At 41.1% G+C, this 15291-nt stretch overlaps 2 protein-coding genes and 1 pseudogene across 3 annotated transcripts; 2 read left to right on the top strand and 1 right to left on the bottom strand.

Moving 5' to 3' along the window:
* The first annotated feature begins 3367 nt into the window (after window positions 1-3367).
* Window positions 3368-4584, top strand: LOC149042658 (uncharacterized). Its single transcript, XM_089213627.1, has one exon. The coding sequence runs from the start codon at window positions 3844-3846 to the stop codon at window positions 4582-4584; it is 741 nt and encodes a 246-aa protein (XP_089069753.1). The 5' UTR covers window positions 3368-3843.
* Window positions 4585-4648: 64 nt separating this feature from the next.
* LOC149042657 (uncharacterized) lies at window positions 4649-5206 on the top strand. Its single transcript, XM_089213626.1, has one exon. It carries the CDS (start codon window positions 4649-4651, stop codon window positions 5204-5206), a length of 558 nt encoding a protein of 185 aa, XP_089069752.1.
* A 424-nt stretch (window positions 5207-5630) lies between these two features.
* On the bottom strand, window positions 5631-7938 carry LOC149042656 (uncharacterized; annotated as a pseudogene). Its single transcript, XR_016188269.1, has 2 exons — window positions 7781-7938; window positions 5631-7670 (listed from the first exon to the last, which is right to left on the bottom strand). The product of XR_016188269.1 is annotated as an uncharacterized LOC149042656 (transcript).
* Window positions 7939-15291: the final 7353 nt, after the last annotated feature.

Raw genomic sequence — 15291 nt, 5'->3', positions numbered from 1 at the left:
TAGCAATCCAGGGATTTCATAAGTTTTCGTGTAATCCATTATATCTAGAATTGATCTTGTGGCTTCCCCTATGTAGCAACCTGAAACGTACCCAGTTTGATTGCTATGAATGATTTCGGGTAAAACTTTGACAATACGGGTCGCTATAACTTTGGACGCAATTTTGGCGTCGACATTAGTCAAGGATATTGGCCTCCAATTTTCTAAGTAAGTCCTATCCTTGTCCTGTTTCTCAATAAGAGTAATCACTGCCTGTCTCTGAGATGGGGACATTTCCTTCTTCATAAAAGCTTCATTAAATGAATTAATTAAAGTATCACTAAGTAATGGCCAAAAGGTGTTATAAAATTCAATGGGTAACCTGTCGTTGCCTGGCGTTTTTGCAGTTGGAAAAGTTTTGAGAACGTTCTGGCTTTCTTCCGCAGTTATTCTACCCTCACATATTATTCTTGAATCATGTGGAATACTGGGTAAATTTGGACTATCGAAAAAAATCAATGATCTCTTTCTCCAATCTTAACTCTTTTCTTTCGGTTTCTTTCGAGTAATCAACGCTACTATATTCACACATGTTATCTCGTCGCTCGATTAAGAAAACTGATCTGCTGAGCTATTTGTATCTCATAACCCAACGGAAGTTACACAATCATGGTCAACTATTACACATTAATCATTACACGTATAAAAAGTACAAGATTACCCGTGGAATGTTTACTATGAGTATAGTGAACATGCACATGCAAACTATCAATCAATCTTTGTTTGCTCGGATGTGCTCAACCCCGATGCATATACAGTGGGACCTACCCTAGATAAAAAGGAAAATTTAATCGAAGGTTAGCCCAAACTCGTTTGCAAGATAACTTTTGTGGGAGTCTCGAAGACTTTCTTTGACCTCACTGGGAATACTAATGTAATCGGCAGTGAAGTATGGAAATCTTGTTAGCAGGCACTTCATCGAGGCATGATAATATTGGACTGTCTCCTGTTGAGATGGCCTGCAATTCGACCAATCTCCATTGACGGGATACATCCATCGCTCTTTGTGAGAGAAGATTACATTAAACGGAATGACCTTTCTATGACAAAAATTGAGATGACACGATTTGCACCTCTTCACACTTTCCACGAGAAACATCAACTCAAATGGATTTTCATTGTGGTGTATGTCGGAGTACAAAGGCCCTGTTTGCGCAGATGCACTTGAGCTTGGCTGTGCCTTGCCCCTTGCAGGTCGATAGCCATACTTGTTCCTTCCACCCTTCTTTCCCGCCGTTGCTTTTTGGACATCGTGCTCCGCAAGAGCTGTTCTTTTACGAACTTGACCTGATTTACTCCTGACGAAATTTAGATGTTCCGTCAGAATTGCTTTGGAGGCGGCTATTGCTAGGGAGTGCTTGCAGATTTTATCATACTTATACCCTCCACAAACACAAGTTGCATGATCCCTGTAAACAGAGACCTGCACTGTTCCATTCTTGGCCCCTGTACTTGCAACTTCAAATTGAACTACTCCCTCGGTTTGCAGACTTGCTTTTCTCTGGATGGCAGTGGGGTGGTTCAGTAGATAAAGAACTTCTTTTTCTAATGTTTTTGCACTTTCGTTAGAATAGCCATGACGGTCGACCAGTTTGGTTACGATGTCATCTCCTAAGGGCCTAAATTCTGCATCAATATCAATGGTTTCAAACTCTGGCCACGGCACATCTTTCTGGTTGTGTACATCTGGCAGGGACAGCTTTTGAACCCCCAGAATGTACGTTTCCCTCATCTTTGGCGTCCACCTGAACCAGATATCCGCTGGCACTTGCAAATAACTTGCATGGTCCGCAAGGATGTAATCATCACTCAGCCCTGCGATTGCTGAGTGTAGCTCTTCCATCTGGTGGTCATGCACAACCTCGAACACATTCTTCGTAAACTGGAACTTGTTCAGCTGTGATACGCATGGATTTCCCTTTAGGTACATTTCTTTTGCAGCTCGCATGACGTTATTCACGGATTCTGAATTATTCGTATAACAACGCACTGGTTTGCCGTGGTCTCCCAACACCATTCCAGCTTCATTGCGAATACTTGCCACCATGTGGCTAACCATCATCTCGAACCATTCATTGAGATACGACCAAAACTCAGGCCTAAACGTCTCGTCTTTCCTCTTGAGCACCTCCCTCTCTCTTTTTTCAATTGCAGTCTTTGCAGAGTCCAAGCATTTTCGCAAATCCTCTCTGTCAGCTGCATCTAGAATGCCGTCCTCTTTTTCAGGAACCCCAAAGACGCGTTGCATGAAGAAATGTTGTTCTTTTGCTTCCCGAATTCCAATGGCTCTCAGCTTTTCTTTGCAGTTTGTTTCAAAGTGTTTGAAACAACGTAAACTTCTTGTGTTTTTCAGCTCGTCTTCAAAGGCTCTAGAAAGGGCTTCCTCGCCATCAGTTATGAAACCTTTAGCTTTTGACAGCGCCTTGCATTTTGCAGCACATGTTGCTGCCAAAGTTCTTTAGGCTTCATAAGTCTTCTTGTGGTGAATCATGGTAGGGCCTAAGAAAACAGGACTCTCTTTTGTCCTTTTAGATCTTAAAAGAAGGTGCTTGCATACCACAGGAGTTACCTCAAATCCTCCCATTTTGAACGTTGGGTCCACACAAAACGGGTAAGACAGCAGATCGTAAGTTGTGTACTTCGACAGGTCAGAGCACATGGTGGAAGTCCCAAATACCCATCGATCTTCAGGGAAGTCGGCGTGGTGTAGAAGCAGGTCACCCTTGTCTCGTGCGTACTTCAATGGCTCTTCAACGTCGTCCTCTGTGTTAGTGCATGTTATCCTGGACTTGGCGCTATAAATCTGCTGTTTCCCGCGTGGTAGTTCAGAGACGGAGGAAGCGCCAAAAGCTCCACCAGCCTTCTTCCTCAGGTCGTCATAAACCCTGTGAGAACCTTTCTTGATTACATTATCTTTAATCGATGATAGCATACTTTTCTTAAGTGGGTAGGATGGTTTAGGGTTTGTCCATCGACTGTTGCCGTGTTTCTGTATCTCCAGATCTTCAACGCGTCCATCTTTGTTGCTGACATGGTACTGAAGTAGGCAAACATTGTCAACTGAGTTTCCTTTGACGTCCTTCAACAAAAAGATTGAACGTGCTAGAGCTGGGGCAACTTTGTTCTTCCTGGAATTCTGAACCAAATGATAGGCATCCTTGGAAGGTAGGGGGACTTTTTTCTTCTCCAACAACGACCACAAACCGTCGCGCCATTCAATTGTCCACACAGCACAAGGAACGACGCCGCTGTAAACGCCATTCATATTGGCTTTAATATCTTCCCGGTTGGCAAAACCATTAAGGTTGACCAGAAAGGAAGTGTTTTCTCTAACCTTTAAAGGTTGACTGGTGCATTTAGTGGAAGTCAGGCTGTGTTTGGTTATGATCTCTATGGCTTGATCGACTGTGTACCTCTCGGGTCGTCCTTTTTCGAATAACGGCATCTGTCCGTCACCATTCCAACATTCCTGGGTCTGAATATGTATGAAAAGATTCACGTCATTAACACTTTGAAGTGTATCGTAATTCAGTTTCCAAAAAAAGAAGGTTTTCAGTGTTGACTCCTATAGCCACACAATTACCAAATGCATTTCATGTCAACATCTCCCCATTACAAATGATGCTTAACAATTGCTGATTGTCCTATTTTATACACCGAATGCAAATATGGCGGACCACTTGGGAGGACTGGGTCTAGTTGCGCGAAAGCGAGGCTAGTGAGGCCTCGAGTTTGTTTTGACAACGCGTCCTTCGAGTCCATCGAGTAAGTGTTTTGTAGTCGTTCTGTTCTACGCTTTTCGATATGATTACGAGTTGTTGTGTCCCTGAATGCAATCAGAAAGGAAAGAAGACGCCCACAGGAGAGAAAGTTTCTTTCTTTGAATTCCCACGCACTCCTACGAGGAGAAAACAGTGGATTCATGCAATTCGCCGTGAAGAAGGAAAGGATTTTAAGATCGTCGATGGAACAAAAGTTTGTTCCCTTCATTTTAGGCGAGAAGATTTAAGAAAATCATTCAATGGATGGGCTTATGTGGTTCCCGGTGGCGTTCCAACCAGATTTTCGTGGTCAGTTCCATCTCCAAGGAAAAGAAAAGCTCCTCCAGAAAGACATCCTCTGCCTCAGAAGAAATTATTTGCAACAATGTCTGCTTCCTCTGATCACACCGAGTTACATGTAGTGAGCGAAACAGATATCACGGCGGAATCACTTTCCGAGTCAACGGCAACTGCCTCTAACCGAAATACTGAGCCAAATGATACTTGTTCGGAGTTAAATGCGCCAAAAAAGATCGAGGAACTGGAAGAGGAGGTGTTAAAACTTCGACAGGAAAACACTGAGCTAAAAAAGAAATTGGACGAGGTAGAGAAACAGAACGAGGCTATCTCGGCCCGACTATTTTCTCTGGAACGCTTTACATCAGACGCTGACATCAACTTTTATACTGGCCTTCCAAATTATGCTACTTTCAGAGCGCCATTTAGCTCACTTGTATGGTGTTGCCCAGTCCACCATGAGCAGGCTTTTTGTGCCATGGATTAATTTCATGTATCTGAAATTTGGCCAGGTTTGCATCTGGCCTCCTAAGTCAGTTGTTCAGGGAACTATGCCTGCAGATTTCAAAGAAAAATTTCTCTCAACGCGAGTCATTATTGACTGCACAGAGGTCTTTTGTGAAATGCCAAGCAGTTTGCTTTTGAACTCTGAACTTTTCAGCTCGTACAAAAACCATGTGACATTGAAAGGACTTGTCGGTATTGCACCAAGTGGAGCTATTACATTTTGCAGTCAACTTTATACCGGCAGCATCTCTGACCGCGAAATTGTTTTACGGAGTGGATTTTTGTCCCAATCCTTTGAAGATGGTGACTCTGTTATGGCAGACAAGGAATTTCAGATACAAGACATCCTGCCCCTTGGTGTGGATCTGAATATCCCACCCTTTTTAGGCAGTGATGCTCAAATGTCTGCCGAAGATGTTGTTAGGACACAGCAGATTGCAAGTCTTCGGATACACGTCGAAAGGGCCATCAACAAGATAAAGAACTTCCGAATTTGGAATGGAGTTGTTCCTCTGAGTTTATTTAGTGTCGTTAACCAAATGTGGACTTTTTGTGCTTTCCTGTGCAACGCTCAGGATCCACTCATATCTAATATCACATGATCTGCTTATGTTTATTGTTTTACTAAGCCAATGTTGTTGTTTTCATTTATCTTTAGTTAAAATACTTTTCAAACCAGTTTTGTTTTTGTCACTTTTTGTGTTTAAAACATGATATTTAGAAACATACAAAATCATAAATCAAACTGGTTATAAAAATGCAAAACCAAAAATAAATATGAACCACCACAGTAAAATTGACTTGACGGCAGGGCTAGTTATAACACTTAAATGTCCTGCTAACCTAAAAGTTTAGCATTTGCACAATGTCTGAACAATAACAAAACACTGTAGACCCATGATGTTACATGAAACTCATAAATATAAACCTAAGGTGGGAATGGGGGGGTGCTCCATTAGGGCTTATGGTGGACATGCAGCCAGCCTGTGTATGGCTTTTAGGGATTGTTTTGGGTTAAATTTCTTAAGCAGGGAACCAAAATCAGCATTCTGTCTGAAAGTCTGCAGGGTGGGAAAGTTTCTCTTCTTAAACATGGTCAGATTTCGAGTGTCTGAGCCACACCTCTCAACCCAATGATACATGGAGTACCCCCCCCCCCAGAATCCAGAGCCTCATGAACCTAATGATTGTATAACAGTAGTTAATTGTTTTGATGTTTAAATGTCCCAAATAGGGGCTCACCATGTAGTAAACATGCATATTATAATAACAGTGACTTTGCCTTATGCTCTTGGTTCTCTAGCTGCTATAGCTAGGAAGTGTTTAAAATAATACAGTTTCAATGTGTCCTTTAAATTGTTCCAAAATTACACGTCAAATGGAATTTGCTCGATGCTCGTTCCCTTACTGGTGTAGACGATGAAATCGCACCACTTTGCCCCGGTCACACCCATCAGCCCTTGCACTTGGACATAGTATTTATGGGTACGTTTAAGTTTAGGCTTTCCATCGACTTCTTCCATGAAAAAGCTGCTATCAGAGCATGCATCCAGTGGGGTGACTAAGTACTTGGTTTCTGGGCACCTGACCTCAGAAAGACCAAATTGATCAGAGCATCCAGGATCAATAACCTTGCCATCTGGTGATGCACCCAAGTATGGGGCATCCATACTTATTACAAGTCCTGACTTAAAAACCTTCACTGACTTGTTAATAGAGGACATATATGTTTGGTATTGTTCTAAGGCAATTGGCTCATATTTAAGTCCATGATTAGTATATCTTGATGAAAAAGGCTTTGGATTTATAAGATTTTGTACTAAAGATTCATGGTTTCTTTTTCTGTCCCGTATAAGACCAAAATTGGAGGCAGTAAATCGGAATTTCCTTTCCAACTTCCATTCAAGGCACTCTGATTGGCTGCGTGTTTTAATTTCAGTGCCATTCAGTTTATCTTCATCAACTTGCAGATCCTTTAACTGTGATTTTTCTGCTTCTGAAAGATCAGCAGGTATCTCAAACTGTTCATTAGACTGACTTGATAAGGGAAATCTTAGATATGTCACAATATGCTCACCATGGTTGGCAGGGTTTGCCCTTGGGATAGACATGATGTCACAAAACACTTTGAAATTATCTTCTGTCACTGCAAGTTGATAGCTAGCATACGAGCCTTGTGGACTTCTGCCAAATTTGGTTTCTACTAAGGGAATAGAATCAGCCTTTGGGGTCATAATCTGTGCTAGGGCCATATTTGGGTTCAATTCTTTCAAGGTTGCCAATAGTTTCTCTTCATCTGCCTTTTGCCCCCGTATATTATTCCTTGCCTCATATAGTGTACATCTGACACCAGGTTCTCGAGCTGATGATCTGGGCTGCTCCAGGTAGGTCTTTGCTACAAGCACCTCCATTGCTGGTTGTGGATTTATAGAGTCTCCTCTTCCCTTCCTATGCCATCTCTGTAAAGAGGAAGTGCATGCTTGCTTTGGCTGCATATCTTCTTCGTTTTCAAGTTCATGGACAGTTTTACATTCATATAATGAGAATTTGCAAATCTTCATCAAGAGTCCTAATATATGGTTACAAAAACCAACCTTCCCAGCAACGCAGGAACATGTAGCATGTTTCACTTCCCCACTTAAAATGCACAATGTGACTTTCAAGTTGTGTGGGGCATCATTCTTCCGAAAACTGTGATAGCAGTGAGACCGGAAATAAAAGTAGTTGTCATCGCTTGCTGCGGCGATACCCTTCAAATATTCGTCATTCAGAAAAGTTGTCGCTTTCTGAATACTCGTTGGCACTGAATGGGCTTTACTTGTTGGATCAATTCTTTTTCCAGACTTTGAAATGTGGTCATTCATTTCGGCGCGGGTAAAAAAGGGCATCCACCGTATGTCTGCAGACCAGCCATCTGATGGGAAACTCAAAGGATGCTGAGTTGCGGCAATTCCGGAGTTGTCATCTTTGTTTTTATCCAAGCGTTCCTTGCGCTTTGTATATACGGAGTCAGGATCCGGATCTACTATATTTTGATCACGACCTTCTTTGATATATTCCTCAACCCTAAACAGAAGGGAAGATAAGATCGTTTTTAAACTTTGGTTACTGCAATTGCAATCAAGGCAAGCGAGGCGCGAAATCTCCGTGAATCGGTTGAAGTACGAGCATCCTACCTTTTCACTAATTGTGCTTTTGTTTTCAGTCCTTTCAATGTATCGCCCCAACATTTCAGCCAGAAACGAAGTTCTTCATTTTTTAGCGTGGCAGGCGATCTACCTCGAAGAGAAGCTCCAGGAATATTGTCTTCTGTGAGCGCACGTGAAGCAGCCATTCGTGACGATCAAAACACAGGGAAAAGCCGGCCTCACTGGCTGGCCTCACTGGCTGGCCTCACTAGCCTCGCTTCCACGCAACTAGCCCCGGGCCGCCCGAGAGGTCCGCCATATTTGCATTCGGTGTATGAGATATAAGAAAAGTTTTCCTTAGCCCACTTAGAAAAAGTATTTTATTTCTCTTTATAATATTTCCAAAATGAGTATATATTAAGTCTAGTAGCATAGAATAACGTTTTTGAACGTATAATAACGTTTATAAACAAAAGGGAATATTTCTTAAATTGCTCTTACCTTATAAAAGGTACATGTCATGTCATGTCATCGTCGCTGTTTACAGCGTCGTGTAGATCTGCCGAGTCTGGATTGGATGGTTCCAGTACAATCAAATCGCCATCCTCCCCCTGAACGAAAAGAACGCATAAAATAACATTATTAAACGGTTCAGTTTAGACCTTCACTCCAAATCACAGTTGCATACAACTTGACCAAAGCAGGTCTACAGACCCTGGAGTTTAAATGCCTCTTTTCTAGCAAATTCAAAATGTCTGTTGTTCAAACAATATTATCATTGTTTCAAAAGGAAACAAATGACATCGTTTTCATTTAAAAAGTTTTCTAGTATAATTATCTAAAACTCTATTCCTGGTGCTCGCTCGCGAAATACAGGCTATGATTTTAACCTAACGCGAGAGTAATTATTCTGGTGTGCATTCGATCTTATGACTTAGGAGAGGATTACAGTATATAAATCAACAGCAAAGTATTTAAAATTAATCATGCCAAATACAGGAATGGTTGAAAGGCGAGTTGATCTCTGAACGTCAGGTTCACCTTCAAAAATCGTCGTAAAAATTTGCCTCAGATATGGAAGGCAGAGCATCTCCATAGTCCAGCTAACAATATACCAGATTAAAGTGCTTTCACTGAGTGCACTACAAGAAAGACTTCATAAGTTGCCAATTAAGAAATTTACCATACCTCATCGGAGGAAGATGTTGTGTTATCATCGCTGTTTTCAGAGTCACAGGCACCTGCTATATATTGCCCTGAGGAATGCGAATCCACAGTAAACAAATCATCATGTCGCCTCTAAATAAAAAGACATCGAATAATTACATCTTTAGCCTGTCAAACGTTGCGTACAAAGTTCCTGTCAAACTGTTTATTTCTGTCAAAGTTGAGCCCTACCTGTCTTATGTCGTCCTAAGATATTTAAGAAAAGAACAACCTGGGAGTCTCCCAACTTGTTCTTTTGTTGCCCAGTACTATTCTTATAACATTCTCGTACAAATTTCTTGCATATTTCCTCTCGTTCGAAAAACCAGTTTTGGCAATTGCCATTTTTGCAATTGAATGCTACGAACATTTAAAGTCCCTCCCAAACATCTTCTCAATGATTTCTTTCCTAACTACCTAATAGCTTTAACCTACCTACCTACCTACCTACCTACCTACTACATACCTACACACTTTCCTGTTAGCCTGCCTGCCTACTTACCTACTTGCCTGCCCTCAACTTTGGGCTTTGGTTGTCCGGGTGATGTTCCATCTAGAAGTCGAGGAAGTCAGAATTTTTGGAACTTCAACATCGTGTTTGTGGCTTCAACGCTCTCACATTTTGATACGACCGCAATTCAACCAAAGAAGAGCGAAATAATCAGGCCGGCGGTAAGTCAGGCTTTTGCCAAAATGCAAAACGCAAAAAGGCGAGAACTGTCATTCATTTATGGTTGGTGAAAAGCAGCTAGATTTCATGAGCTTTATGTCTGTAGAGTGCAATCAGCCAGCAAAAAGTTCCGTTGTACGTGTTGGCGCTAAAGTTAATGTCAACAGCTTGCAGAGAAAAGGTATTTGTCTGTTTAGATATTTTAAAAATTGTTTCATTTGTGTTTTTTTATTCTCCAGAAATGTTTGGCTTGTGTCAGTTAATTGCTCTGAAAATTTGTACTTCCAGTAAAATGTAAATTACCTTTTTTCGGGTTCCGGACTAAAAAGTGAGAAATTTACAAGTCAAGTGAGAGCAACAAGAGTTCCAACTAAAAAGAGTTTTTCAAATGAAGACATTCAATTATGACCCAAATAAGACCAAATAACGCTCCTGGCCTTCCTTAGTGCTTTAAATTATTTGTTTACTTGCAAACAGTTTTAGCAATGGTCTTTACTTTTTAGATCCACACAGTTCTTTTTAAACGGAAAACAAAAGCCCCAGTTATTTCGCGTCAATTGGCGTCTGACAAAGCGTTTTTGTCCAAAAGTTGGCGATCCATCACAACCGAAGCTGCTTTCTGACACAATCGCGCCTATTTTTTGACTGATACACTGAAACGTTTGAACTGTTTTAGCCGCCCCCACAAAAAAAAACAACAATATGTGCTTTCTATCACCTATCCTAAGACTAAATCATTTTGCTACAGTATTAGGTCACAGCCAAGTCTTTAAAATTGTCGCGTCAGTCTTCACGCTATGCTACTGAACGGCATAAATTATCAACCATGACATTAGTTCAAATTGTAAAATTTAAAAAAACGATCTCTGGCTAAAACTTTTAAAAAAAACGAGCTTTCGGCTGTTTGCGCTACAGCCTTCAACGGATAAAATGATAAAAAGGTAAGAAATACTAGGTGTGAAGTACAAAGTAAAAAATTAAAAATGCTGATAACTAAGAATGTTTGTTAAAAAGAATGTTGTATTGTCCGGGCAAAGGACAGGAATTGTTGTCCGCATTGGGAGTTAACTTGGAATGCCACGCTTCTAGTGTTTTTCTTGTTCTAAAACTGCCTTTGTCAATAATAGATGCATTATCAAAGTCTATTGCGTGACTATTGGCCCGGACGTGATTGGAAATTCTTGAGCCTTTTGCCGCGGTTTTCACATTTCTGAGGTGTTCTTTCTTTCTTGTGTTGAAGGCCTTGTCAGTCTCACCAATATAACACCATGCACAGTCACCACAAGGAATTTTATAAACAACATTTGTTTGCGATTCCAACGATGGTCGAAATTTTGGAGCCGGGAACTGTTGTTGGAGGGTGATGAGTGGTTTGTTCACCACTGTGATGTCGTGTTTTTTGAGGACACGAGTCAGAGGTTCTGTTACGCCTTTAATGTATGGAAGAGAGGCGAACGACTTGCGTGATTTGGACGCCTCGACCATCTTGAAAAATGTGCCAACAAGTTCCTCCGGGGACAACACTGTTGAGCGTCGGGTTTTTTTGGCCTGGATGTTTTTAAGGAAGTTCGATGGATAACCATTAGATTCAAGTGCTGAATAAACTCGATTTAGTTCTCGTTCTTTTCCTTCGGAGGAGTTGGGTAGCTTTAGGGCTCTGTGTAGAAGAGTTGCTGCTGTGCTGGCCTTGTGTTTATTATCATGGTGAGAATTGTAGTCTAGATATCTGTCCGTGTGCGTAGGCTTTCTGTAAACATCGACAGCGATGGTGCCATTTCTACGGGTGACCAAAGTGTCGAGAAAGGAGATCTTATTGTCACTTTCAATTTCGATGGTGAAAGAGATGTTGGCGTCAATTGAATTTAATGTGTCATGGAAAGCTGGCACAAGTTCAAATATTTATTTCACTCCCTTTGTCTTTTTCCTCCCTGGGTTTACAGAGACTTTTTTCTCGCACGCAGTTGAAATCGGCAATGTATAATAGATTCTTCCTTCCCAGGGGTCTGACAAAGTGTTTTAGCAAGGGTCTTCGTTTTGTAGATTTAGTGGGGTTTTCTACAAAACGAAGACCCCCTTGATTTCGCATCAATTGGCGTCTGACAAAGCGTATAACTAAGGGTCTTCGTTTTGTAGATTTAGGGAGTCTTTTCTACAAAACGAAGACCCCCTTGATTTCGCGTCAATTGGTGTCTGACAAAGTGTTTTTGTCACAAAGTTGGCGATCCATCACAACCGCAGCTGCTTTCTGACACAATCAGGCCTATTTTTTGACTGATACACTGAAACGTTTGAACTGTTTTAGCCGCCCCACAAAAAAAAAAACAAAAACAAAAAAACAATATGTGCTTTCTATCACCTATCCTAAGACTAAATCATTTTGCTATTAGGTCACAGCCAAGTCTTTAAAATTGTCGCATCATCACGCTATGCTACTGAACGGCATAAATTATCAACCATGACGTTAGTTCAAATATTTATTTCACCCCCTTTGCCTTTTTGAGAATAAGTAAAATTGCCAGGCTAATAGCCAATGTTGCTGCTGCCACTACAAATTGTGAATGCTACTATCTCTAGTAACTTTCCTAGTATTAAGCAGAGTTCTGAATATTTCCTACATGCTGTAAAATTACTACATAATGGGAAGCTTTAAGATCAGCTAGAAATTGTGAAATACCTCGTGTTACAAAAATACTTTAATGCTGTACAAGTTTTGCATCCCCTAAGCTGGCCTCCTTTGCGATTTAAGACCGCATCAGTCTAGTCAACTGATGCACCCCTTTTTGTCGCACGCGGTTGAAATCGGCAACGTATAATATATTCTTCCTTCCCAGGGGTCTGGCAAAGCGTTTTAGCAAGTGTCTTCGTTTTGTAGATTTAGGGGGGCTTTTCTACAAAACGAAGACCCCTGTTAATTTCACTTCGGTTTGTGCCGAGGAACGCTTTGGGTTAGTTTTTTTAAATGTCCATGCCTTATTCGGGCAAAAAAGTTAGGGTCTTTGTTTTTTGGTCTTCCGTCTTCGGTCGTGGGTCTTCAGTCTTCAGTCTTTGTTTTGTAGACACCCGCTCCGCAGGACAACAGTGGGACTGTTCTGCTCCCGCTAAACTGCAAGGTTCTGGTGGCTGGTAGCTCAAACTGCAGTGGCGTTTTGTCCATATTGAGGATACGACTCAAATCGTAGCCCCAGCACTGGCAAGATCTCAGGACGAATCGATGAAACTCTATGACCTTGTCTTCCATGTCGGCCGGGAGACGCTGAGCAAGACTAGTCTTCGCTCTCATGGAGATGGAGTGACAACGCTTCCAGTTGGAGTACCAGCCAAGGGACACTTTAAACTCGGGATCGGTGCTGAGTTCTTTGGCCTTTACTCGAAGCATCATGCTGTTGACTGACAGACCTGTGTAAGAAGGAAAACAAATTTCAGTTTAGTTATCGAAACTATGAATGTAAACATCGAAATGATCGCGGTTCTCAACACGTTTACAACAATTCACTAGTGAAAATCCGGGTTAAATAACAAAACAATGCTTACCTTGAGTTCGTTGATCGCTGAACCAGTCGGCTAACTGCTGATCCAACTCAGGATCCTTCGGTCGGTAGCGTCCCATTGATGCACGCTTTGCTGTCATCCGCAGCTCACCAGAAAACAGGACACGTTGTTGGTTACGCCATTTTCTCACCATGGATTCGGAAATGCCGTATTCACGGGCAATTTCACAATTGTTGTTGACTGCCTCGGCTTCTGCAACGATTTTTAACTTGAAGTTGAGGTCATACGAGTGACGGCGAGTGCTTGGCATATTAACGATTGAACAAGAAGTTGAAGTTGAACTCTGACTGTTTACGATGCGAATGTATCAGTAAGTTTTGCAACTGAGTTTTAAATCAGGTGATTGATATTTTTATAAGACAAAATCGGATCACTGAATAGTTTTTCATTACAGGTGTGAACTTTTAGCATTTGTTTTCACGTATATCGTTAAATGAGTGACTTTTTCACTTTTGTTTACGTTAACAAAGAGAGTTCGTATGCCAATTGTGTAGGATAATTGTTGCCAGATTCATCACATCCTTTTGTTAACTCTCAACTTTTCGGTGCGTCTTATAACCGAGTATTTCACGTAATTTTCAGTTTGAGAACTCAACTCAATTAAATTGCTAAGTTTGGGGTGCGTCTTATAACCGAGTGCACCTTATAACTGAATACCTACGGTAAGCTTTTAAAAAGAACTGTCAATTTCTCCTGTGAATAACCATAAAATGTACAAACCCTTATTACGTATAGCCTAGAACTGGCTTTATATAGATCAAAATGAGTGGCCAAGTTACAGGGGTCTTGATTGAAGGTTACACCAAACAATTTAAGTTCAGGCTTCTTTACAATTGAGGGTAACACATCAGGCACCTGTTGTTTGTTTTCCTTCTTAATACCATTTCTCAGGTGTTGTGTCATCTAGATTCAGTCAAGTTACTCCTTTCATTGCTATTGCTCAACTGAATTTTATTAAAGAATCAACAAGCTATATTCACAATACTAGGAATCAGTAATACTACTTTTACATAGGAATGTACTTTTACAATCATGTACCGATCGTGTCTTACAGGATATAGCGTGACTATAGTAACGCTTAGGTAACGCAATACACTACATCCTTCCCGGACAAAGTTCTAAGGTTTCTATTTCAAAGTCAATTAAAGATAATAATCATTTTAAACTATTTAAATCAGCTAATAATATACGAAGTTCTCGTTATCTTGTGTAGACTTCACTACACATCCGGACCTAGTTGTGACATTGCCTTTATTCTGAGAGGCTTGATCATCGAAATGATCACTTTCCATACGTGACCGTGACCGTGACCGTGACCGTGACCATGACCGTGACTGTGACTGTGACCGTGACCGTGAATGGTCCCAGTAGATTCAACATTCACTGAATCACTAGAACTACTAGACCCGTTACTTTGTTCGTCGTTGCTAGTATCTACCATTTCTTCATTCTCATTTGTGGGTGTGCACTTCAAGTATTTTGCATTTCGAATAAGAGTGGTACCAGTTGCTGCGTTGACCAAGGTAAAAGTGTCTCCCCTGGGACTGAATGATAACATGCTTAGCTGGGTGAAATTGAGAATCTAACTTTGCTGGCTTCATGTTTGCGCAAAATACGATATCGCCAATTTTGAAGTTGAGCGGCTTTGCGTTATTTTTCTTGTTGTGATAATCTTTCATGCACTCTTGATATTTGTGACATCGAGAATGAAGCTCGTCGTCATTTTGGCTGGTCTGATTTGACTCGACATGTGGAACTTTCATACGAATTTCTCGATTGAACAACATCATAGTTGGTGATTTCCTATTAACATGATGAGGAGTCGCTCGGCAAGACATAAGAATTTTGGGTAATTCCTTTTCCCATGATTTGCCTTCCAATATTGCAGCGTGAAAATTTTGTTTAAGGTACCGATGAAATCGCTCTAATTTTCCATTGCTTCTAGCAAAATATGGGGAAACGCGAGTATGCTTGATACCGCGTAGAGATTACACCAGGATACATCTTTTCGAGTAAAAGGTGATCAATTTTGAAATTTATTTTTTGGTCATCCATCTTAATGACTATCTTCGCAACAACTTTTCTCTGACAGGACTCTGTCTTCATCGTGTAGCCACAGTATTTACAAATGATC

Source organism: Pocillopora damicornis, chromosome 7 (genome assembly GCF_964200805.1).
Source record: "Pocillopora damicornis chromosome 7, jaPocDami1.2, whole genome shotgun sequence".
Lineage (NCBI taxonomy): Eukaryota > Metazoa > Cnidaria > Anthozoa > Scleractinia > Pocilloporidae > Pocillopora > Pocillopora damicornis.
This window is presented reverse-complemented; position numbering and strand designations above follow the sequence as displayed.

Excerpts from the sequence above, each read along its gene's own strand:
- LOC149042658 (XM_089213627.1), top strand. The coding sequence starts at position 3,844 with ATGATTACGAGTTGTTGTGTCCCTGAATGCAATCAGAAAGGAAAGAAG.
- LOC149042657 (XM_089213626.1), top strand. The coding sequence starts at position 4,649 with ATGCCTGCAGATTTCAAAGAAAAATTTCTCTCAACGCGAGTCATTATT.